General features: G+C 40.3%; 1 protein-coding gene across 1 annotated transcript in view; it reads right to left on the bottom strand.

Annotated features, from left to right (window-relative positions):
* Frmd5 (FERM domain containing) overlaps nucleotides 1–26,593 on the bottom strand; it is a 43,891-nt gene that overhangs the window by 10,961 nt on the left and 6,337 nt on the right. The window contains exons 3-8 of the mRNA XM_080281255.1: nucleotides 24,952–24,994; nucleotides 23,407–23,583; nucleotides 22,763–22,971; nucleotides 4,080–4,232; nucleotides 2,780–2,794; nucleotides 766–854 (exon numbers count right to left, since the gene is read on the bottom strand). Coding sequence (XP_080137381.1) covers nucleotides 766–854; nucleotides 2,780–2,794; nucleotides 4,080–4,232; nucleotides 22,763–22,971; nucleotides 23,407–23,583; nucleotides 24,952–24,994 — 686 coding nt within the window. The remainder of the gene's footprint in view (nucleotides 1–765; nucleotides 855–2,779; nucleotides 2,795–4,079; nucleotides 4,233–22,762; nucleotides 22,972–23,406; nucleotides 23,584–24,951; nucleotides 24,995–26,593) is intronic.

Raw genomic sequence — 26,593 nt, 5'->3', positions numbered from 1 at the left:
GCTGCAAGACAGCATTTAGTGTGTCAGTGAACAGTGATGTTCAATATATTCATATCAAATAAATGACACATAAAGAACAGCATATTATATAAGCAGTACACATAGTACACATGTTCAATATGTATAATACCATAATTTTTCACTCTACATTCCCTTGCACTCTGATGGGGAACCTTTAAGTCATCTTATGACATCACAGAGGAGCTATGAATGGTGACACGAGAAATCATTTCAGGCTGGAGAGCTGATAAAGGGATTCACTGTTTTTCATTACCAGTTAAAATCTCACCAGTCTTTGCAATCATCCCTTATGATGGCTGAAGTCTTGTCTGTTCATCCAAAGTAAGGACTCAACGATACATGTCCCATAGCTTTCCTGGGGGATGCACTGGGCTCATTTAATTCCTTATACAGTACTACAACACAGTCTATTATTAGCACGACTACTACTATTATGGTTTTAAAGATTCTCTTTCTTCAGCAGGAGGTATTATGACCGATGAACTAATTAAATGATGAATGTCACAGTACAGGAAGTAAGTTATAAAAAAAATTGTAATGGCTCATCATCAAACAGGCACATGTTTTTCTCTGACAAAGATGGCAGAGGTTACAGAATGAGTAACTAACAAGTAAAATACTTAAATGCATAAAATCATACTCCGCATACAATTTTACTTTTTGTTCTTAGCAGAGCAAAGCCTATGAGTGCAGTTTTCAGTACATCATCCATTACGGTGGCACTATCCCAATAAAGCAACCTACGTGTAAAATAGCCTCTGCTCGACTGCGCATCTCCAGAGGTGCCGGCACGCGGAGGCTGTGGGGCACTTGAATCCTACTGTGTGCTTTTTCTGCAAGTGCAAGAGATAATGTAAGAGAAGTGGCAACTAAATCTTGCATAAGAAGCTACTGTATGATGAGCTGATATGCTGTTGGTGATGCAATACTGTAAGTCCTTGTTATATGACCGGAATATGTTCCAAAATATCACAAATTTTTTTCATACAACCAGTACGTTTACTGTACTGTAAACTGAGGGACAGTGATAAATCAGCTTTATAGCTAGCAATAGAACTTAACTGGCAATCTTTCTGAAATTAATTGTATACATAAATCAAAAAAGGACACACACACAAAAAAAGCATTCTATAACAAGGACTTATTGTCCAGTGCAACTCAGTGATATATGGTGGACTGCCACTGGCTTTGCTTTAATATGAGATCTGAGGTACTATCACAACCAAAATTTTGCTGACACTTCCTTGCTGCCCGTAGCAATGAAGGTGTTACATAAAAATTTTTTTACCTGGGATGGAGAAATGTTCTTAAACATTATGCTGGCAGGGAGCTGCAGGCAAACATTTCCTCGTGATAGTACATAAAGTCACCTTTCACAGTGAAAATTATCTAAACCTTGGGTAATTACAGTGTAGGTGTCAAATATCATGCTTTGTCAAGCTTATATCAACTGCATCAGTTTGGAGCAGTGACAGATTATTTGTTATTTGTGCTCTTTTACAGTGACAAGTGATACCTGTTTTCCATGTGAGGATGGTGACAGTAATTTACTGGTACAGTTTACCTCAAGCACACTTCAGGTCTACAATACACTACAAAATCCCTGCAGGAAATTGCGATCACACAGAAATCTGTTTACTAGCAGGTGATATGCTGCGAACAAAAGTTACGGACGAAAAAAACTTTATCCCTACCTGGCTTCTTCACATCACCTTCCTATAACTGGATGGTGAGGAATTGGAAAATGTGAGTACGTTTAAGTACTTGGGTAGTGTGATGAGTAAGGATGGAGGTTTGGAGGGTGAAGTGCTTGAAAGGGTACAGCAGGGAAGAAAGGTTGCTGGTTCTTTGAAAGCAGTGATAAGCAACAGGGAAGTGAGTATGGAAGTGAAAAAGTTACTACATGACAGTATTGTGATACCAACTCTAACGTATGGAAGTGAAGCTTGGACGTTGTTGGAAGGACACAAGTCAAGAGTGAGAGCAGTGGAAATAAGTTATTTAAGAGGAGCCCGTGGAGTCACATGGAGAGACAGGCTGACGAATGAGGATATAAAGGAGCATTGTGGTGTGGATGTGGATGTGATAGGAAGTGTTATGAGGAACACACTGAGGTGGTTTGGCCATGTGGAGAGGATGGAGGGTGAAAGACTGAAGAAGAGAGTGTATGTGAGTGAGGTGGAGGGGGGAAGAGGGAGGGGGAGGCCGAGGATGAGATGGAGGGATGGGGTGGAGAGGTATATGAAAGAGGGGTGTGTGAGTTGGCAGCAGGGCAGTGAAATGGCGGGGGACAGGACGACGTGGAGGTGATTTGTTTGTGGCCACCCCAAATGGGATTGAGGCATCTGGCAATAGATAGATAGATATATATATATTTCTATAATTATCATCTTACCATGAATGTTGAGCTATAATAAGAGATTGACACTAGAATATGATGCTAGTCATGAAAAAGTGTTATGGAAAGGATTTAGAGCCACAATATTGTCTTAATCTGCCAATGAACCATAAAAAAAAAAAAATAAAAAAAATAAAAAAAATAAAAACTCTTAGATCCAATCCACACAAAATGCTTGCTGGTGTGGACAGTGTGGGAAGGAATTTTGCATTACTGTAGCCCTACTGGATGCAGGCCAATGCGTGCGAAAAACTGTATGGGTTACAGTGACGTAATGCTGTCCACCTGCAATCTCCAGCATTTGGTATGGACACGACTTTCACTGAACTAGAGTATACAGCTGTAACGCACTATTCTTACCTTGGTTCTGGCATCCTAGCAGCAGCATGGTAAACAGGGGGAAGCATCAGCACACACAACATTGAGGCATATCTAAAAATATTCAGTGAAACAAATACAATCTTGTAGAGGTCAAAACCTTTTAAAGAAAGTTCAAAAGATATCTGAGTCTAAAGAATATAAAATCACTAAGGTAAACAATAATGTCAAACAGAAAATGCTTATAAATATCACCAAGAATAAAGCAATAAATAAAATAAGATACGCACACAGCATTGAGCATAATAAGCACTCTAAAACAACAAAATATTTTCAAATAATCTACCTGAAAAAACTTTACACTCTACTATATGAGTAATCAAAACAACAGAATTGGATATAAGAAAAGAGAACAAGTCAGTCATACTGAATCTTCCGCTACCCCTTCACATCTACAGGTCGGCCCCAAGATTAATAAAATCTTCTTGAGGTATTAAGACTTATATTTAAAAACACATCAAGCTGAAGGGGTCAAGAAAGACTAGAAAAATTAACTGGGAACTATTCAGAGGTCTAATAATGTTTCAATGTGGGGGAGAAGTCCCCACATATCACTCTAACATTGTCTCTCATGCAAAACATATAAGTGAAGTTATGAAATACAGTATCATTAAAAATACCTGAATGATATGTAACTAAAAAAATGCATTTTTAAAATCTTTTCCAGGTTCTACAGACCTGTATGGTGTACTGATTTTCCAATGACTCCTTTGAACCCTAAAACCAGGCAAACCATCTCTTGAAGTGTTCAGCTTTCTCATGATACATAAAGACACTATGCACCACCACCACTCACATCATTCACCCCCATCAAACACTGTTCATCCAACTATACTCTTTTCACCCTACCTTGCCCAAGGTTTTCAAAACTGTGCAGCTTACTTCAAATCCCAGTAGCAGAAAAAGTCAATGGTACAGCTCTACACCTTTTCCATAGCACTCCCTAACTAGGGCCATATTTCAGTGTTAATCTGTTGTTAAAATTCAGTATTCAAGATGGAAGGATGGCAATTTTAGGCCAGGTTAGAGTAAACAGAGTATACCAATACCAACCACACACTAAAAGCACTGCCCTCACACTCATTCTCAAGCCACCACCACCAGCATCAATCTCACATCACCATCTTCAACATCCTCAAATAAACCCCATCATCACATTAACTCACACTGCCACCACAATGCTCGATCCTCACACTACCACAACTATCACCCTCACTCTCGATAACAGAAAGCACAGAAAGACGGCAACCAAGGATTCCGATACGAAGGTGTTGGCCCTTACCTCTGCAAAGATGAGATGAACTATGAACATCTTGCCTTCATAGTTGAGCTTCTGAACTTCAGGCCAGCGGAAGTGGTGAGTTTTGCGGGAGCCCTGGAAGGTTAAGACTCCTGTGTGGTTGAGGCCAAGGTACAGCTGGCTTCCTCGGTGGTCCTAGTGAAGGGGAGGAGGGAGCAGTATGGCTAGTCAGTGGTTGGGGCTTTGCTGTTTTGATGGCATCATTTTATACATTATTCTGGTTATTTTCAGAAAACTTCAGTTTGCTTAGGATTAATGAAGGCTATATCTAATCCTTCCAGTTTGAAAAAGTATCTCAAATCTAAGTAATTTTTTTTTCTTAGATTAAAAAAAAAGTCTCACTGGGAGGAAGATATTAACTCCATCACTTCAATGAGATACCCTGTCCTATTTTCTTGTTGCTGCTACTGTACCAGATAAGTTAATAAAGCTCAGGTTAGACTTTTGCAACAAAAGGAGATAAATATTATCTTCATGATGCTTATCAATGTTGGAGGTCCTCCCTAAGTTAAGAAAAGTCAAGATGTAGCAAGAACATAGTTAAAACTACATCATTAGATTCAGCTCATTCAGTGTGGGCTAATGTATAGTGTATTTTAACTTTGCAAAAACTGTAATTTTTCCGTCTTGAATGTTTGGGCTGCGACAAGAGATGAACACTACCCTGTAGAACATGAATCATGCCCCATTCCCCCCCCACCCCCAAAAAAATGCAAAGTTGCAGATTCATGGTACAGTATTTTCTTATCCTGCCACTGAGCTAAGGAAAATAGATAAGCTGTAAAAATGAAAAAATATCTGCCAAGTTAACCCTTTCAGTCCAAGTTTGCCCTTTTCGTTTTCAACCTTTATGTTCACAGATGATTCCAATTACCAGTTCTTTAAAAGAATCATATGGTACTATACTGAAGGGATTAATGAAGGCTTTACACAACCTCAACAGTTCAAATAGTCTACAATAAGGTGAATAAAATTGTCTGGAAACAGCAACAGTAAAACAGGCAGAGCTGAGCACCGCAAACAAAAATTCACTTCCGCAAACGCAAATCCGCAGACTCAAACTACTGTCTTACCTTCTGCAACCACAAATCTGCAGACTCAAACTATTACCTTCTGCAACCGCAAATCTGCATCCATCCATCATCCAAACCTACATTGTCCCATGAGAAGCACAGAAGCCCGGGGCTAGGCAAGTTGGTCCTGACATTTAAGATGAGAGTGACCAGCCTCACTCATCCCTAAGTGGCATTACGTGAGCAATAAGCCCCAACCAACTCATGGATATAAACCTTCACCGGCTCAATCCGACTGGAGCACCGCAATTACCCACTAAACCACCAGGCACCATAATTTGGTTATATGGTTACCATCCAGCATAGTAAATGGTTTCCTGGTGTACATGAAACCATTTGGCTTGTCACTCAATGTAGAGTCACCCACAGGCAGAAGGAACAGGAAAGAATGAAGGAAAGAAAGACAAAAGAGGGGGTGTAAAGTCACCCGTGGGCGGAAGGACATGGAAAGAATAAAGTAAAGAAAGACAGAAGAGGAAGGAAGGATAAGATGGAGGAGAGGAAAGGGCAGACACCTGAGAGCAGCACTACATCAAGTGAGTGGATGGTGAGCGCCACCACAAATCCGCAAACTCAAACTACTACCTTCCGCAACCACAAACCCACAAACTTCTTGAAATTTGCAGTTCTGCGCCTGCAAATGTAAATGCAAACCATTTGTATCCCCTTCAGCACCATGGCATCAGTTTCATTTTATACTGGATTCCATCAGAGGATTTTATTAAGTTTAGGATAATATTTTTTGTAATCAAGGGGTTAAAAATCATCTCTAGTTACTCATCCACTACAATTATATCTTTATTTACTCTATTCTGACTAACAATAGGTGACTTTATGAAGTTTGGAAATTGTCTGTAGTACTGAATGGGATACATAAAATTATATTTATACTAAACCTAAAATATGTATATTTTAAATGTTATTATATTAGTATATTAGACTGTTTTTACTACAGAAAAAGGGTAAATCATTCACTACTGTAGATAAATGAATTAAATTATTACACTTCACAGCTCACGCTTGACAAGTTGACACATCAGTCCACCTCTACTCTTAGGCTCTAACCTCCTCAGTCATCACTCTTCTGTCACAGTCAGACTTCTCCAACAACTGAGACAACTCCAACTTGAGCAAGTCCATGTTTCCCTTCATAAAAACAAACTACTGTACTCAAAGTTCTCAGAGGTCGGGCAGGTTTGCATTTGCGGAAGCACTTCTGCAAACGCAAAACTGCAAATTTGTGTAAAATTTGTCGCAAAAGCAAATCCACGAATGAAATCACATTTCCACAATTGCAAAATTTTCAGTCTGTGGAAGTGACTGCGGAAAAGCCCAGCTCAGAAAATAAGAAATACTGTACGTTACCGAATCAAAACAGCTGAGGTGGATGAACTACAGTGTGCTGTTAACAAGGTAGCTGAGGGAGAAATTAACTCTTTGAATTTGAATAGAGTTCAGTTTAGTCTTTGTACTTCAAGACAGATTTACTCAACTCGGGAAAGGCCTCTTGTACTGAAAGAATTAACCTATGGAGTGTGCAATTACCCACCCTAAGAGCAACCCAAAGGCACAATTTTGAAGTGGAGGTTTGCTAGACACAGCGTGAACTGTAGCTCACACTTCCCCATGAGCATAACTGGAACTGTAATTTGCACTTCACAGGTTAATGAAGACTATATCTAATTCCTCCAGTTCAGAAAGCCACCCCTAAACTAAATCAAAGCTTCTGAAAGCAGCAAGAATAAAATAAAAAATAACATGCCTGGGTTGAATAGGTTAATCCCTTCAACATTGCATGCTTCTGTATTTCAGTCTTGCTACTACCAGACATTTTAAAAGCTTGGGCGAGTGCCCTCGTGCATGGAAATGGAGGGTTTAATGAAGGCTATATTCACCCCTTCAGTTAAAAACTCTCCCCAAAACTAAATAAAATCATCTAGAAAAAATATTAAAGCTTAGGCAAGAGATTAATCCCTTCAATACTTCTCTTTATACTGATGTTTTCAATACTTCCCTTTATACTGTATTAATCCCTTCCATATTTTTTTTATTTCATTCTTCCTACTACCAAAAATTTACAGTTTTGCAGAGTGCCTGAGTAATGCAGGAATGTCAAAGGCTGTATTGAATTCCTATAGCTTGAACAACCTCTTCTAATTTGAATGAAACTGTCTGGAGATAGCAAGACTAAAGTAAAAGGACACCATCATACTGAAGCAGTTAAAGAAGGTTGTGTTTACCCTCAAATTAACAAATTAAAATAAAATAGTCTGGAGGGCAATAATATATTGTTATTTTAAAAATGTACTGAAAGGGTTGATAAAGCCAAAGAAATAAGTAGCTAAAATGCATGCACAAGCAAATGGAATAGGAGAATAGATGCTTAACACTCTCAGACTCCAATAAATCACTCTCATCTTAATAAAACTGCTTGAGATTAACTGGGGTGGAATTCTAGGGGTATTCTGACTATGAGAAGAATAATGGTGACAGTAGCAACATTTTCTGACTCACTCTCATCTGAATAACCCGAGGGACACCTAACTTATGAAACTCACAATTATTATTGCTGTTTGGTGGTCATCACTGTTCTGTCTAGGCTTGGGCTAGAACTTCACGCAAATTCATCCACCACTGACGCAACTTTTGCAAAAATGCACAAAGACATTGTGTTCATCAGTGTAAAGTTATTCTGCAACTTTTAAAAATTAAACAAATGCATCTGAGCCCTCATGGTGTTAAGAAAATCATCAGGCATTAGCTGGAACTGATTACCAGAACTGTTCTGATCATAAGATGGTTCGCCCTTTCAGTCCAGTGTCATATTTTGTATCTTATTCTTACTATCTTCAGATTACTGTATTAATTCTAGGCTAAATTTTTCAAACTGGAGGAGTAAAATAGATTTTTCATAAGCCCACCACAGCCAGAGATCCTCCCAAAACTGAATAAAATCATCAGTTTATACACTGCGAGACTCATAAGAAATAATACATCACTGGACTGAAGGAGTTAATGGTTACAGTAATAACACTCACATGCTCAGATGACTCACTCATATCTTAATTAAACTGTCAGGGATTAAGAGGACAGGTGCACCTGTGGATGATCAACAACTTCACCCAGATGCCATTATTTTTCTTTTAATTCTTCCAACTTCCACAGGCTTCTGGTTGCAATGTATCTTTCAGAAAGTATTTCTGGAAGCTGAAGCATGCCTTCCAGAATCTTGGGTAGTTTATCAAGTTTTCTGCACTTCTTTGTGACATGGAATGTGTATCTGTGCTTGAAATGAGGTAACACAACCTCTGTTTTTGTGCACTGCCTCGTACAGTAGTGACTACTTCCAGCAAGCCTGTGCCAAAGCAAGCATCTACAATGAGCCCTTACGTTTCGCGCAATTTGGGGTCGCGAATTTACCTTTTGCAGAAATGCCCAAAATTTCCAAGAACTTATGTCTCACGATCAAGAATTCACCTTTCACGTCAATATATGGGGTGTCGGTGGGCAAGGCGATTGTCAGCTGTTGTCCGCCATGTTGTTTTCACAGTTCCCGCCACCTGTGAGACTGTGTGTATGGTGCTCTGGTAGTGATTGCAGCCTCAGTCACTTTTTTTGCCTTTCCCTTTGTTCAGCTATTGTTCTCGCATGGTCTACCTGTATTGTATTATTGCTTCCTCTTCATTCACTGGAGGACTAGAGAATGGTGGTGATGGTGAAATTCTGGGAAGTTCAAAGGATGGAGGCAAGAAGAAAAAAGAACATTGTGAATATCGAGTCAGTGTGAAGAAGAAAAAGTATTCAGTAGAGAATAAGACGAAGATTTTTCTGGCTGGTGATCCATTTATTTAATGTTTCTTAACATTTTTATCATATTCATATGGTTGTCAGTTATTCTGGTATCCTGTTTTATGAGAATTATGTCTTAAAAGTGAGAAAAAGAGTGACTCTGGGAGAGGCTCTAGAACTAATTAGATTTTTTACCACTGAATTAATAATTTTCGGTTTGCGAAATTCTGGTTTCACACCAACCTCATGGATCTTGAATTTGGCTCTCTTTTGTATTGTTTTTTTTTTTTTTTTCTTTCTTAGAAGGAATGTTTTGCAGGCTCCTGGCCTTTAGTTCCTTCTTCCTTGTATTAAAAAAAAAAAAATCAGACACGAAACTTAAGGGCTCACCGTACAGGCAAATATATTTACAGTATCGTCAACTCATCACTGTGCATGAATGGAAACAGATAGAGTCTTCCAGTTTGCTTCATTTGTAGGCACAGTATCTAGATTATTTTACTTGTGCATGGATTTACCTTAATGTATGGCATTTCTATGAAAATTCTATCTATCTATCTATTGCCAGACGCCTCAATCCCGTTCGAGATGGCCACAAACAAATCGCCTCCAAGTCGCCCTGTCCCCCGCCATTTCACTGCCCCGCTCCCAACTCACACCCCCCTCTCTCATATACCTCTCCACCCCATCCCTCCATCTCATCCTCGGCCTCCCCCTCCCTCTTCCCCCCTCCATCTCACTCACATACACTCTCTTCGTCAGTCTTTCACCCTCCATCCTCTCCACATGGCCAAACCACCTCAGTGTATTCCTCCTAACGCTTCCTATCACATTGACACCCACACCACAACACTCCTTTATATCCTCATTTGTCAGCCTGTCTCTCCATGTGACTCCACGGGCTCCTCTTAAATAACTTATTTCCACTGCTCTCACTCTTGACTTGTGTCCTTCCAGCAACGTCCAAGCTTCACTTCCATACGTTAGAGTTGGTATCACAATAATGTCATGTAGTAACTTTTTCACTTCCATGCTCACTTCCCTGCTTCTTATCACTGCTTTAAAGGAACCAGCAACCTTTCTTCCCTGCTGTACCCTTTCAAGCACTTCACCCTCCAAACCTCCATCCTTACTCATCACACTACCCAAGTACAGTACTTAAACGTACTCACATTTTCCAAAATTTAATAATGAAAATTACAGAAGTGATTTTTTTTTTTTTTTTTTTTTTAATCTCCAGCACCACAGATGTCCCCAGCTGACTGGAATGCTGCAACATTCCTTTAGGAGAGGCCTTTTGAACTGAGATGCAGATGTAGCTTTAATTAACTTCTTCACCATTATACGTCCTGCTCAAACTCAGCAAAAACCATTTAGATTTAAAGAAAAATTGAAATGAAAAACTAGATCATCTGATTGAGGGAGTAAAACTGACAAGATCATATCAAATGAGAATGTGAGGAATAAGCGATGGTAACAGTACAGTAATAGTAATCGTTATAAGAATGAAATAAAACTTTGCCATTTCATGGCAGGTACAACTCAAATAATCTATTTCAGCTACCAACTGAAACATTTATTCTGGTGAGAGCTAGACATATGAGCCACAGAGCTAAAACTGTTACCATTACCCCTCTCATGTACAAGACTATCTATCTATTTATCTATTGCCAGATGCCTTAATCCCATGAGAGGTGGACACAAATAAATCGTCTCCAAGTCGCCCTGTCCCCCGCCATTCCACTGCCCTGCTCCCAGCCCACACCCCCCTCAATATTTTCCTACAGCTAGTTCAAAATGTTTTCTGGGAGTGAGTCACAGGAGCCTGAGTGTGTTCAAAGGAACAGCTTCAGGAAATTAGATGAGTGGTTGAACTAAGTGGAAAGAACAAATGAAAAGATGTGTGAATTATAAGTGGTTGGAGTGAAAGACTGAAAGATGGTACAATGTAATGATGTGAAGTGCAAAGATATACGATGAGTAAGAAGAAAATACAATTTATAAAGCTGAAGCAAAAGAAGACCACAGTTCATCAAGTTTAACTTGCGGAAATTTTTGTCCTTTTTCAGCTTATTTTCTGCTCAATAGCAGAAAAATCAACTATGAGGCTCTATTTTTGTTCTATAGCACTTCTTAGTGACTACCATCAAATTCTAGCATTAATCTCTTGTCATAGCTCAGCATTCCAGATGGAAAGATCTCAAATTTAGGTCAAGTTAAAGTTGAGGAGCTGTTGGATGGCATAAATTACAAGTTTGATGACTCAAGAGAAAAGCAACTAATGAAACAGTGATGGAGGTGCCATGTGGTAAGAATAAATGAAGAAACATATACATATACAGTATGGTAAAGTGCCAAGGAACATGAGATAGATGGATATGTGAAAATATTGAGGAAAGGAGATATGATGAAATATGTGATGGGAGGATGAGGATACGGAAGCAGTTGAGTAGACAAACTATCTACAAATATATATGCAACTGATATCCTGTACAGTATATCAGTCCTATCTATCTTTCTGTCTATCAATCAATAGAAATATGCCTTAATCCTAGAATGGGTGGCCATATACAAACCACCTCCATGTCACCCTATCCTCCATTATCAGGCTGCCATCTCTCTCACACACATCCTGCCCTCTCATATACCTCTCCACCCCATCCTTCCTCCTTATCCTCAGTTTCCCCTTCCCCCTTCCCCTCCCCCCTCTACCTCACTCACCTACGGCTTTATACAGAAAAATATTTTGCTTAACCTCTTCAGTCACATGATTTTTGTTTTTACACTATTTCTGCTATCTCCAGTGGGATTATTCACCTTAGTATTTTTTTACTTGGAACATTAAAATCTGGTCCTCGTTATCTTTTTCTCTACTAGGAGGTTCCCTTTAAGTGAATAAAAACATCTGGTAATGACAAAAATAAATTACAGTACACGGCACCATACCGAAGAGGTTAAAGACATGGCAATTAAAAATTCAAATGGTAAAGAAGCAATGGCTAACATGATTAAAGATATAAATTGCAATGGTACTTTCCATATACCAACCTAAGTACTGTACCATCATAACTGCACTGAGGTTCAGTTCCATAATAAGATTATAAATTCAATGCTACACAAACATCCAAAGGATGCAGTACTCAAGACAAGTCTAACTATGAACCTACAGAACTGATAGTATGGGAGACCACAATATGTTTGTTCTAGCCTGACAAAGATTCCAGACCCCTTTCAACTCAGCTGATGGTCAATGTTGTCAGAATGGAGGGTTGGTTTGACCGATAACCAAGGAGATTCATTCCTACCTCACCACAAAAGGTTCAAAATTTTGTACACCCATGAATAAACATTCAAGTTGCGGCAGTGGCCCAATTTCGTCAGGTGAAAACAAACTGACTATAGATAACTACTCCATATGGCTCAAGATCCACTTATTATACAGAAAGTCTTTGTTATATATACTGCCTGTTTTTATGCTATTTACTCCAGAGTATTTTACAGAATAACTGCTTACTAAAAGTTCTACTGCCACATATAAAGCTAATTTGTCAGATTCTTTTAATTTACAGTACCAGTTGTATGGAATAATTTATATGTTCTGGAGCACATCCCTGACATATAACAATGACTTGTTGCATAAAGGTCTAACATATATATATATTTTTATTACTCAATTTGCTGAGTCAAAACAGCAACCGTAAAACACCCAAACTTCGGACATTTTTTATATGTTTTAATGAATAACTCAGTGTAAAATGGTGCAATTTTATCCCTGTTGGTGTCATGTGGTAGCCAGGGACAGTACCTACTAAATCCATATAATAAAAAAAATTAGCCAGGCTAAACTTGTGTTTTTTTTTTTTTTTTTTTTTTTTTTCAAGTGTCCGAAGTTAGGAACAAATTTTCCAACTTCAGACAGCTCTTCCAAACTTCAGACATCCATGTATTTGCCCTTTAAACATGAGAATGGTTAATAACACCTATCTCTGGGCACACTGTCCAAACATTGGACACTTTAGAAGTTTTTAAAAAAAGTAAAAAAAAAATATTGGGCACTCGTGGCCCAAGTTATACATATATAAAGAGAAATATCCACAAATATCTTCTTTTTTCAGCTCATAAATTGAGATCACATTAAGATGCATCACATCACATTGTAGTGAGGTATTCTGGCCATAAATATAACTAAGAACTATTCAGAAACTTTTTCAGACGAAAAAATTATATAAAAATGCATTGCATATATTCCAAACTGTAAGGGGAACTGACCTCCTTTTCCTAAACAAAACTTCACTTAATTATCATGTAGCTACCTCACTGACTCAACAAATGCATTCTGAAATAACATAATATAACGTTAAACACTTCTTGCTGGTTCTGATGACACCCACACAGCCACTAACACACACACAAATCAACAGACACACGCACACACAGGCACATGTTATGAAGCACCATGGAACGTATTAACGAGCTACACACTTTGGTCTTATATATGCACACACACACACACACACACACACACACACAAACACCTGTAGTCTGTATTTTTCCAGTAATTTGTCTGTCTGAAGTTAGGAATTTATTCTGTAAAATAAAGAAATATTCATTAAAACAGTCATAGCAAGATTATGCATGTATATATTTTAAAACAGTTTACTGCCCAGTATTTACAACACTTTTCCACATATAATCATACTAATTAGGTTCTTACAATTGAAACTGTTTGTTCTGTGTGAACAAAGTTTTGCAGGGTTAAAAAATGCTGATTCTTTTTCCATTTGAGTCATCAATTTTTTTCACCCGCACATATTCAAGCTAGTTTAATAGGACATACTGTACATAATAATCTTTGAAGATTACCCTACCTATCCATATCATTATTTTTTGCAAATATCGCACTCCCTTCCAATAAACTTGAACTATTACATTTTTTCGCAAAATGTCCTAAGTTTGGGCGCTGTCCGAAGTTAGGATGTTTTACGGTACTTTACATTTTTGGTGGCTTAAAGTTACTAAACATAAACGTAAACCCTTCAATGCACTGATGCCTTTCTCAGCTTATTCACGCTACCTCTCCAAAACTCTATTCAACATAACTTAGCCTTCAAAACGAGGGGAATAGATATACTTTTCATTAATTCCCTAAAATGAGAAGTCTTGCCTAAGCTGAATAAAGTTGTTTGGAGGCAGCATGAATAAAATACAGAATTACAGCATGTCACCAGCTTGAAGGGGTTAAAGCATCAGAAGCTGGGATGGATCCTGAACCAAAAGAGCCGAGTTATCAAATCTTCATGATTCTAAACTACCCTGGTACATTATATATGTCTAACTACAGCCAACATGGGTGGTTTAGCAGCACACTGTTACATCACTTTGTAAGGAAAAAAAAAAAAAAAAAATCAAGCAATACAACTCTGCCTGACTCTCTCCACAAACCTTGGGTGATACAAATTAGAAACCAGAGGCAAAAATTTGCTAATGGAGGGAAACTATTCACTTTGTGAGGGATAAAAATACATATTCAGTACATGTGAAAAGTAACTATAATAAGCACTAGTTTGCTATAAAAGAGCATGAAAAATGATGTAAAGTATAAACATATCATTTAAAAGGTGTGAAATAAGACGCAAGCTTTTTAAACTACAGTACAGACTTAAATAATGATAAGAATACAGCTACACTGATATAGCATTAATAGACTTAATAATTTACCCACAGATACCTACTGTATCAATCTCCTGATAAATTGCATGAAGTATGGAGAAATGAAAATAAGGAAATTGTACTATTTTTTTTATAATTATAAAGGATTATCTATGTATCACGTTACATCATACTGAGCTGCAATATACTGTATCCAAACACTGTATTCTATCTGCTGAGTACTATACAGCACAGATGAGTTAAATGATAATGGTCTGCAAGATATGAAATGTAGCCAATAGCCAAGTACACTGCTTTTCAAAATAACTTCCTTGACAAGAGTTTCATAAAGTATTATGATATAAGCATGTACTTCAGACCACGACATTGTACTGTGCATTTGGATATCTTTAAATGGCTCCTTTGAATGGCTAAAAATGGATGCTTAGACAATGCTCAGTTCATAGACAATATGAAAAGAAGACATCACATTCTACTTATGAACACACTGCAGTAGTATCAAATGTGAAATTCAAGAGGATAACACAGTAATGCAAATATAACTGTGCTACACACAAAAAAAACATGAAGGAGGCACACAATAACCATGCAATGGCAATAAGTATCTACTTATGCGATAAGTAATCTACCCTGACATGACTATAAAACAGATGCACTTCAGATTTTTTTAATTCACCTAACCACACACAGGTTTGTAATTCCAACTGACCACTTACGAGTTTTGGGTTACATGGAAATTGAAAATACCGACATTGATAATTTTCATAGTATCAGCATAAATTCCAACAAAAAAGGGATAAAGGTTATGTGAAAATACTTCTGACACAGTATCACTTACACTCGACCCTCGATTTGCTGGACCCCTATTTCCCGGATTTTGGATTTCCCGGACAAAATACTGAAAATACTGAAACTTACATTTCAGACTACTTCCGCACAGTGATCCCTTCCATTCCACGGTCAATGTCCGGGCCTCCTGCTAGGTGGTTGCATTCACGCCAGACATTTGTTTACTGTTGTCTCGTGCAGTAAAGCGGCCTTACATCTGAGCATTATCTGAGCAGTTTATAACCCCAGGATAGCACCACCAACCCCTAGGAAAGTGACCAAGTGCACACAGAAGCCTGTGCATCTGTCAGTGTCTCAAAAACTTGAGTTAATAAGGACACTTGAGGCTGGGAAGCCAGTCGCTATGGTGTGCGAGGAGTATGGTGTTAAAAAACAGAGTGTATCTGACATAAAAAAAAGTGAAAGAAATGCTGCAGAGTTACGCTGTGAAGTTTTCTGTGTCTCATCCAAAGAAGATTGGATCAAGTACGAAACATATGAAAAATTCAAAGTGTGCTGACTTAGATGCTGCTGTGCACAATTGGTATATTCAGCAGCGGGCTTGTGGTGTCTCAGTGAAAGATGTGGAGCTGGCTGCCAATGCTGCAAAGCTTGCTGCACACATGGGTATTGCTGATTATAAGGCAAGTGATGGATGGCTGTGGTGTTCTAGGAAACGCCACGGCATCCATAGTGTGAGAGTGTCAAGCGAGGCTGCCGGTGCCGTTGTTGACAGCGTTGAACTCTTCTCTTCTTGAACCGTTTAGGTTGAAGTTAGGTGATCTTATTAAGCGTGAACATTTATCACTGAGTCAAATTTACAATGTGGATGAGATTGGGGTTTTGTGGAGGTCTTTGCCTAATAATACCCAGGCAAGGAAGGATGAGCATAGGGTGCCAGGTAAAAAGATTAATAAAGAGTGGTTATCAGTGATGTGTGGTGGTAATGCATCAGGTACACACAGGCTCAAACTGGCTATTGTTGGGAAGTCTGTGAAACCCAGGGCTCTCAAGGACTGTTTGAACAAGCTTCCTGTCCATTATTACAGTTCTAGCAAAGCGTGGCTCACCAGCTGGATTTGTGACGACTGCTTCCATCATCACCTGGTGCCTGAAATTAGGAACCACCAGGAAAAGAAGCTAATCCCACCTGCAGAAGTGAAGGCATTAGTGCTAATGGACAGTGCCCCCACCCACCCAGCCCAGGATGTTTTGCAAAGTGCTGACAGGAAGATAAAATGCATGTTTTTACCCCCAAACACCACCTCACTGATCCAACCCATGGATCAAGGCATAATCAGTTCACTGAAGCAGAGGTACCAGAGAAAATATCTTGACGAAGTGCTGGTTGTGTTGGAGATTGAGGCTGACAGGGGAGAAGATGCAAGAGGGAAAAGAACCCTGGAGAATATTAAAGCATACACCATCCGCTCAGCCATCCACAACTTGACTGAGGCGTGGGGTGTCGTTAAGCATTCCACGCTTACCAACGCATGGAAAAAACTCCTCAGGGACGAAGATTACGACTGTGATTTTGAGGGGTTTGAGGCATCAGACTTCCATGCACTTCTCCATATGGGTGGGGAAAATGCAATTACGCTAGATGACATTCATGAGTGGACAGAAGAAAATGAAGCTGCAAAAGGGCATGAAATATTGTCCGAGGAACAGATACAATAGTGGCAGCAGTGACTGGGGAGCAGAGCAGCGACAGTGAGGACAGTGACGTCGAGCAGCCAACAACCGTTACGATGTTTGTGATCAGGGAGTGTGCAGATATGCTACTTCAGTTTGTGGCAAACAGCAACAACAAGGACATCCAGAAGCATTATGACCAGCTCCGCCTTCTCCATGCAGAAATTATTGTGATGCACACCACGCTGGCCACCAGTCTAAAATTGATAGTTTTTTAAAACCACGCACTGCCCAGCCACCTTCTCCTGAACCAGGCCCCAGTGATATAAGCCAGTCTGCCACTGCCAAGCCGCCACCTCCTGAACCAAGCAGCTCACCTGCAGCTCAACACAACTCCAGTGGTGCAACAGATTCACCTTTGGATGTCGTGTCTGATCGAATAGTTTAAGCTATTCTGGGAACCACTATACGATCACAGCGTACACCTACATCCTCTCTACAATACAATACAGTAAGTACAAACAGTACAGTATGTTAAATATATTTATTTTTCCTTTTATGTAGTCATATGTTCTTATTATAATAAACCATGTTTTGTAGGTAACTTATGTTGGTACATGTAATACTGAGTGCTGGACAAAGTGTGGTAAAAGTCCGGGGTGGGTACTGAATATTGGCGATTGCTGGACCGAGTATGGTAAACTTAGGGGAATGGGCCGTGGCCCCCAGACTTCTGCGATTCCCAGACTGGCCTTCCCCCCTTTTAGTCCGGTAAATTAAGGATCGAGTGTACTTGCTGAACAATGCTATGTTTTGATTCAACCATAAATAAGGAAAGTACAATATCAATGACCATCCATCTTTTCACAGTATTAGAGATGCTGCTATCGCTTTCCATATTTATGGGTTGGTCAAAGCATAACAGTGTTCAGCAAGTACTTGATTTTATGTCAAGGTTATTTTCACATGATATGTAACCATTAAACCAATTTATACCAGTACTAATAAAGTTGTCAATATCAGTATTTTCAGCTTCCTTTTAAGCCAAAACTCACAAGTGGTCAATTAATATGCTCAACAGTTCACCTACACACCAAGATACGATGGAAGATATCTTCGTACACCCCTAACTGTACATTAATACCCATTACAAATACTGTGATAAACATCAGATACTGTGCATAAAAACTGCCTATTTTTTTTTTATAATACTACCAAAACTTTGCATAGGAATAAGAATGTTTATATGACACCCCACATTTACTTTATTTGGTAGTTGGGGGTGTTTACCATTCACTCACACGATTTAGTGCTGCTTTGGGTGTCTGCCTTTTCTTCTCTCCCTTCCTGCTTCTTCTGCCTTTCTTTCATTCTTTCCTCTTCCTTTTGTCCATGGGTGACTTTACACTCCCTCTTCTGTCTTTCTTTCCTTCATTCTTTCCTCTTCCTTCTGCCTATGGGTGACTCTACAATGAGTGACAATTTAACCAAATTATGGTGCCTGGTGGGTTAGTGGGTAATTAAGGCATTCCAGTCAGATTGAGCCTGTGTAGGTTTGTATCCAAAGGGTGGTTGGGGTTTATTGCTCACATAATGCTACTCAGGGATGAGTGAGGCTGGTCACTCTCATCTTAAATACAGTATCAGGACCAACTTGCCTAGCACCAGGCTCCTATGTCTCTCATGGGACAGAATAGGAGATTGGATGATGGATGGGTGGATGGGAAATTAAATGGAACAATAGATAGCCCATCCATTAGAAGTACATCATCACATTTTCAAAAGGAAAATGTTTTGTTTTTTCTGTTTCTCCCTAATGTTGTTCTCATTCTTACCAGCACCCACTGGCATTGCTCCATACATTAATCCTAATGCAAATGTATCTAACCCCTAAAGTACTAAAAGGATTGATTGATCCTTTTTCAGGATTATGCTAGATGCCGAATGTGATTGACAGAGAAGCCTTTGTAAAAAACTGTGGATGCTAGGCTTTGACCTGACTGTGATGTGTATCGATGCAAACCAATGAGAACTAAGTCCTGAGTAGGGAAGGGGGAGAATCTGGGCCCCTACCCATGGTGGGGGGGGCATACCCCCACCGCCCTCTCGCCACCTTCCTCTACCTCAATACCTTGGTTCCCTCTCTCCCTCCCTCGCCTCTGACCACCTCCTGCTCCCTCCCTCCCCCTCCCCCACCATTCTCCATCATGCCACCGTGGTTCCCCCCCCCTTTCCCCCCTCCCTGTCTCCCTGGGGAGGGTTATATCCCCCTACCTACCCTCCACACCCCTGTATGCCCTCTCTGCCCGTCCTCTTTGTCTTGTGGTGTCTGTCTTCCACCTCTATACCCCCATACCACTCCTCCAGGCCTCTCCCCACCCCACCCCCACCCCCTGTAGTATGCCATCCGCTTACCTCTCCCCCCCCCACCTACAATATTATACATCATTGTTACTATTCATGTCACGTGTTTTCATCCAGTACCAGATTACTGTTTGTGTAACTGCATACACCGACGCACGAAACACAGAATGTATGTTTTTTTATTCTGACACCAACACAGCTAGGAGGGAAGGGGACGAGGGGAGAGAAGGTGTGGAAGTTCTGGAGAAGCACTGGGGGGAAGGGTGTTGGGAGTAAGGAACACTGACATAATTATTTCGCTTGCTACTGTTTGAAAAAAAAAATAAAAAATAAGCTGGAAAATTCTGAAGGGGGGTGGGGGATAAGGGGGGTAGCTCTAGCCATTTTTTCCCCTTGAAATTCTTACAACTGCATTACTTGATTTGACAGCTCTGAGGGGAGGGGAGGGGGGGAAGGGGTGAGGGGAGAGGGGATGGTGAAGTGTGTGAGTAACCATCATCATCCAGCATCCAACCCTACATTGCCCCATGAGAAGCGTAGAAGCCCGGAGCTAGGCAAGTTGGTCCTGACATTTAGGATGACAGTGACCAGCCTCACTTATCCTGAGTGGCATTACATGAGCAATGATCCCCAACCACCCCTTGGATATAAACCTTCACCGGCCTAATCCGATTGGAGTGCCATAATTACCCACTTGACCACCAGGTGCCAAAATTTGGTTATATTGTTACCACCCAGCGTAGTAAATGGTTTCCTGGTGTTCAGGAAACCATTTGGCTTGTCATTCAGTGTAGAGTCACTCACAGGCAGAAGGAAGAGGAAAGAATGAAGGAAAGATAGACAGAGGGAATGTGAAGTCACCCGTAGGCAGCCGTGGCACGCTACGAACGCAGAAATTCACTCAGGCTCGCCGAATCCCTGTCACAGAAGATTTGCGCCCTGGTTGAGACGGGTGAAGTCGACCATCAAAGGCAGAAAGACATAATGATACATATAAGCAAAGAGCGTGAAGCAAGACAAAACGACCAGCTGCAGCACATAATCGAACATCTAACACCAGACCAGTGCAGAAGAGTAGAAATTGCACAGGAGGTTGGGGCATCGAACTGGCTCACAACCCTGCCTCTCAAGGCAAAAGGCTTCCACTTCAACAAACAAGAATTTATTGATGTCATAGCCTTGAGATATGGGTGGCCAATAGAGAACCTACCTCAACACTGTGCCTGTGGCACTGCCTTTGATGCAAACCATGCAATGGTATGCAAGAAGGGAGGCTTTGTTTGCATCTGACACGATGCAGTACGCGACCTCACTGCCAAAATGCTGTAGGAAATATGTCATGATGTCACGACAGAGCCAGCTCTGCTACCCCTGGACGGCGAGCACTTCTCCCACAGAACAGCAAACACATCAAATGATGCAAGAGTGGATGTCAGTGCTCGAGGTTTCAGGACACGTGGGCAGAGGGAGTGCTTCAACATCAGGATATTCGATCCCATGGCAGCATGCCATCGCGAACTGTCTCTCGAAGCTGCACACAAAAGGAATGAACAAGAAAAAAATAGAAATTATCAAGAAAGGATCCAACATGTGGACCACGGTCAATTCACTGCCCTTGTGTTCACAACATCAGGTGGGATGGGTCCAGAGGTGGTGAGATTCTACTCGGGACTGGAAGAGGTTCTTTCTGAGAAGAAATGTCAATCGCAGAGTTTTGTTATGGCCTAGATGAGATGTCGACTGTCATTCTCCCTCATGAGGTCTGCTTTGCTATGTCTCAGGGGCACAAGATCATCGGCCCTCAGGCTTGTCTCTCTGGTGGGTATGGATTATGAAACTACAGTGGTCGAGAGTCGCATAGACCAGCGACTCCAACAGTTTAATGTCTTTATTTACACTGTAATACCAATAAATATAAAATAAAATAATAATAGTAACAGTAGATGGTTGGTAATCACAGCCGTTGGCGTGCTTGGGGCCAATGGATTGTAATGTGAGAGTTAGTGTTAACCTTCACATTACAACTCCAAATGGTGAACTGTATTAGGAAGGTTGGTTTTGATCTTCACAATATAATTCCCCAATGAATGGAGGTTATTAAAAAAAAAAAAAAAAAAAAATAGTAGTAGTAGTAGTAGTAGTAGTAGCAGTAGCAGTAGTAGTAGTAGTAGTTATAGTCCCAGGTTCATCTGATACTGTATGTAAACCTGGTGGACTACAGGCTTAAACTGCCCTTTTCTGGAGTCCACCATCCCTATCTTGGGGGGATACAGAGGGAGATGAAGGATGTTTGTATAACTGGTCAGAAAAGCTGCCTGGCTATACTGCTGCCTCTGCATGAAGGCATCCCTTTCCAGCACCAAACAGGGAGAGCAGGAACAATTGGAAAATGAAAGCACAGAACTTAGAGAAATAGAAGTATTAATCTTTATAGTGTCAAGTGCCAAGAAAAACATACACCCAACATCTTATCACTTCGGCTTCTGGAATTCTCATCTCTGTCACACAGACATACCTATATTTTCTCCATTCTCTGATAACCACAAATGAATGCCTCAATGATAAGCCATGAGAGTGTCTAAGATACAGAGAGGTATATGATGGTAAAAATACAATAATTTGGTAGTAGTTTTGACTTGGACATCTCCTGTCTAGGGCTTTCCAAGAGGGAATAAGGTGCTGGAAATAAGAGTAATGCTACTGCTGATGATGACAATAATCATATGCCAAGGTAACACTGAACTTTATGAGCTTACTGACACCTAACGTTTCTATTTTTATTCATGAATTCACATCGGGATAACAGTCATAACCAACAATACTTGCAGTTATTAGTACACATTAATGGCTACTAATGAGCATTCTGAAGTGCATCTATTCCTTAACTACTACATGTTCAGAAGCACAGCTGTATCAATATCAGAATCATCTGAAAAGTCAATATTCATTTGCAGATACTGTTAGCCACTGTTCAGAAAGTAATTGGGTGCCAAAGCAGTTTGTAGGAGCACAAAAGATATGGCTAGTACAATATTCAGAAACGATAAATAAAATTAATTTGGATTAATGTTTGAACAGTTTTATGCTCATTTCTACTACTGTTGTCTATTTGTTATACATTACAAACAAAAAAAACAAAGAAATAATAAGCGTCTAAAAAAATATATTAAAAATCCCTCTGATTTCAATCAACATGATAAGAAACGAAAAAGAAAGAAAGACAAAGCAAAAAGGAATATCACTCCAGCAACATCAAGCTCCAGAAACTTAATGTAGCTACCTCACTCTCATAGTCTTCCAACTTACCTTAACAGGATGAGGATCTACACCATAGGTATCAAGAGCAGAGGCTTTTTTAAGAAAGCAAGTCTCAGCCATGAGTGGAGTATAGTTCTTCAATGTTGGGTGGAGCTCCATAACTCTCTCCTCCAGCTTGGCTGTCTGCTTGAGTAAGATCTTGAAGTCACTGATGTAGTTGCCATAATGTTTGGCTGGGTCATAGTCACCAAGCTCAGCTGTTGGGAAAAAATTACATGAGTAGCATGAAGGTAAACAAATCAGACTTACAGTCTGACTATCTTTGTGGTTCAGTGGCTGGTGAATGAGGCTGTGTAGATCAGATGTTCATTCTTAGATCTTTAGTGGAAAAGTTTCTAGAGAAGTTAAGGACAATATATGCGGCTAACATAGGAGAGAAGTAAAACTTCACTAACCTTGGACAAAGAAGGAAGCCAACATTACAGATAGAGTAAAACATCACTAACTCTGGACAAAGCAGACTGCCAACATAGGAGCCATAATAAAACATTATTAACTTGGTCAAAGTAGGCAGAATGAGGAAATCCTCACTAACCTTGGACAATATATGCAGCCAACATTGCATAGTAAAATATTGCTCACCTTGGAAAAGCTAAGCAACTATCATATATAGAGTAGAATAGATCACTAACCCTGGACAATGTATGCAGCCAACATGGCTGCATCGGGCTGAGGGCAGTAGAGGCGGCCATGTAGGAGGTCACGACGTAGCTGCAGAAAAAGCTGGTAGCGTGTGACCTCCTCCTGCAGCCGTACAGGATCACCAGGGTAGAATTTCACACGGAAGCAGAACAAGATCGGGGACAAATCTGGGGCAATGGTCAGAGATGAAGAAACAGTTCAATACAGTACCAGTTTTTTGTAGTGTTGTCACAATGTGTTGCTTTCTTTGTTGTGGGGTACTTGTGAAAGGTTTATTATATGTCAAGGTAATGTGGTCATCTCCTTCCCTACTGTTTGTTCTGTCCTGCCTAACTGTAGCATAACTGGTGAAGTGTTGAGTATTAGATGTACTTGTGAGCATAGTGGTAAGTGTACAGTGTCACAATAACTGCTGGTCTGTTACACCCAGACTTTCAAACAAGTAGATACATTAACATTTATACTATATTACTGCATGAAATTTCCGTTTGTCATGTTCTTAAATTACTTGAAGACAAATCCTAAATAAACTTACAATATCACAGAATGGAGGAGGTTGGGAAGTGAAGATGGAGAGCAAATAAAGAGGGCTGAGGAAAGGCGAAACTAGGGCTGAGGAAGGGTGAGACTAGAGTGAAAAAGAAAAAGGTACAGATTAACCCCTTCGGTACCATGACATAAATACGTCATGATCCATCCGGTCGGCAGGGCCATGACGTTTCCCCGACGTCAAATTATTGTGATGAGTCTGGGAAGTACAGAGCAGCTGGCCCAGGCTTCCAGGTGTTGATACAGAATGCGGGACACAGCTATTAGTCCAGTTTTAGCTCCTCCCCTTTTCGGTCTCGTCCAATCACAGGGAACTCTTGGTTAGGGACTCTGTGACGTCTATGATCTATCAGCAAGCCAGCTCAGCCAATCAGTTGCCTACTGTGGTCAGTGAGGGGGGTGTTGAGCAGTTTTTTTTGCTGTTTTTTCTGCCGTTTTTTTCTCAACATGGCGGAGGAGCTCAGTGATAGTTCTAGTGATGAATTTATACCAGGTGATAGTGGATCTGAGAGTGATGACGACCTCTCAAGCAGTGAAATGTGACGAAACGAATGATATTGAAATAAGTGACGAAACGAATGATAAGGGGTGACCTATGTAAGTACAGCATAACAAGCTGCACTATGATGTGTATGTAGCCTATGTCTGAAGCTCTGCAGATACAGAGCTGTAGCTTCATTCAGAAGGATATACTTGATAATGAGTGTATTCATTCATGGGGATCTCATGTCAATTTCCCTCATTCACAAAGGGTATAGGGATCCTTAGCATGGCTTTTTTATCTCACTGGGAATACAAATCCATGAAGAGATGCCCTGGATATGATTTTCTCCCCTCCCCTGCTACAAGATGTATGAGGCTACTTGTACACAAATAGAAGATGATGGAATCACCATATCCCTATCTCAATCATGGAAAAAGTGAGAAATATTCAGTTCCTTATAACTTTAAGTGTATTCACTGCTGTACAGTACAGAGCTACTTACTTTTAATCTGTTTCAAGATATTCTTGCCAGGATCCAACCAGTGCTGAAAATAATTCCACATATTAGAACAACAAATTACCGTACTATGCACATACTATACAATATTATATACTGCATAAAATTAATGCAGTGTACAAAATATTATTTAGCCAAATAAATTTTAAAAAGTTTTAAGCACTGCAGTATATGTGCGGTGTTGACAAACATTACTGGTTGTTTTGCTTACTGTTGTAGTTTCATGCTACATCCAGCAAAACTTTCTGTCATCTTTAAATACACACAACCCTGTTATTGCTATGGGAAACTTCTCAAGAAGATGTGAATCATGAATGAAAGGGCATTACAACAATCTATCTATCTATCAATTGCCAGACGCCTCAATCCTGTTCGGGGTGGCCACAAACAAATCGCCTCCAAGTCGCCCTGTCCCCCGACATTTCACTGCCCTACTCCCAACTCACACCCCTCTCTCTCATATACCTCTCTACCCCATCCCTCCATCTCATCCTCGGCCTCCCTCTCCCTCTTCCCCCCTCCACCTCACTCACATACACTCTCTTCGTCAGTCATTCACCCTCCATCCTCTCCACATGGCCAAACCACCTCAGTGTGTTCCTCCTAACACTTCCTATCACATCCACATCCACACCACAACGCTCCTTTATATCCTCATTCGTCAGCCTGTCTCTCCATGTGACTCCACAGGCTCCTCTTAAATAACTCCTTTCCACTGCTCTCACTCTTGACTTGTGTCCTTCCAACAATGTCCAAGCTTCACTTCCATACATTAGAGTTGGTATCACAATACAGTACTGTCATGTAGTAACTTTTTCACTTCCATGCTCATTTCCCTGTTTCTTACCACTGCTTTCAAAGAACCAGCAACCTTTCTTCCCTGCTGTACCCTTTCAAGCACTTCACCCTCCAAACCTCCATCCTTACTCATCACAATACCCAAGTACTTAAACATACTCACATTTTCCAATTCCTCACCATCCAACCTCGCTGTACATTCACTGACTTCACCTCTCTCAAAGACCATCACTTTACTCTTCCCTACATTCACCTTTAGATTCCGTTTCTTACACACTCTCCCAAACTCATCCACTAAGCCTTGCAGCTCCGCTTCGTCTTCACTCAACAACATAGTATCATCTGCAAACAACAGTACAGGGAGTTTCCAAACACTATCCTCTCTTACCAGGGCCACTCTAACATTCACTACCCTACCTTGTACCTCTATTATTACCCCATCCATGTACAGATTGAACAACCATGGAGACATGACACATCCCTGTTTCAACCCAACTTTCAAAGAGAAAAATTCACTTAGTTCACCATCCACATGCACTGCAGCCTTCGCACCATCGTACATACTCTTCACAGCATTCAACAACTTCCCATCTACTCCATATATTCTTAACACTTTCCACAATCCTTGTCTATCCACCCTGTCATATGCTTTCTCCAAATCCATGAAAACCGCATACAACTTCTTTCCCTTCTCTAGAAACTTTTCCACTAAAGAGCTAAGAATGAATATCTGATCTACACAACCTCTTCCCTTCCTAAAGCCTCCCTGTTCTTCTCCAACTAATTTCTCTGTTCTTTCTCTAACTCTGTCAATAAGTATCCTACCATA

The sequence above is a fragment of the Coenobita brevimanus genome, chromosome 88 (assembly GCF_032717465.1).
Source record: "Coenobita brevimanus isolate Jiangsu-jjx chromosome 88, ASM3271746v2, whole genome shotgun sequence".
Taxonomy (NCBI): Eukaryota; Metazoa; Arthropoda; class Malacostraca; order Decapoda; family Coenobitidae; genus Coenobita; species Coenobita brevimanus.
The sequence above is the reverse complement of the archived record's forward strand: the minus strand, read 5'-3'. Positions and strand labels throughout refer to the sequence as shown.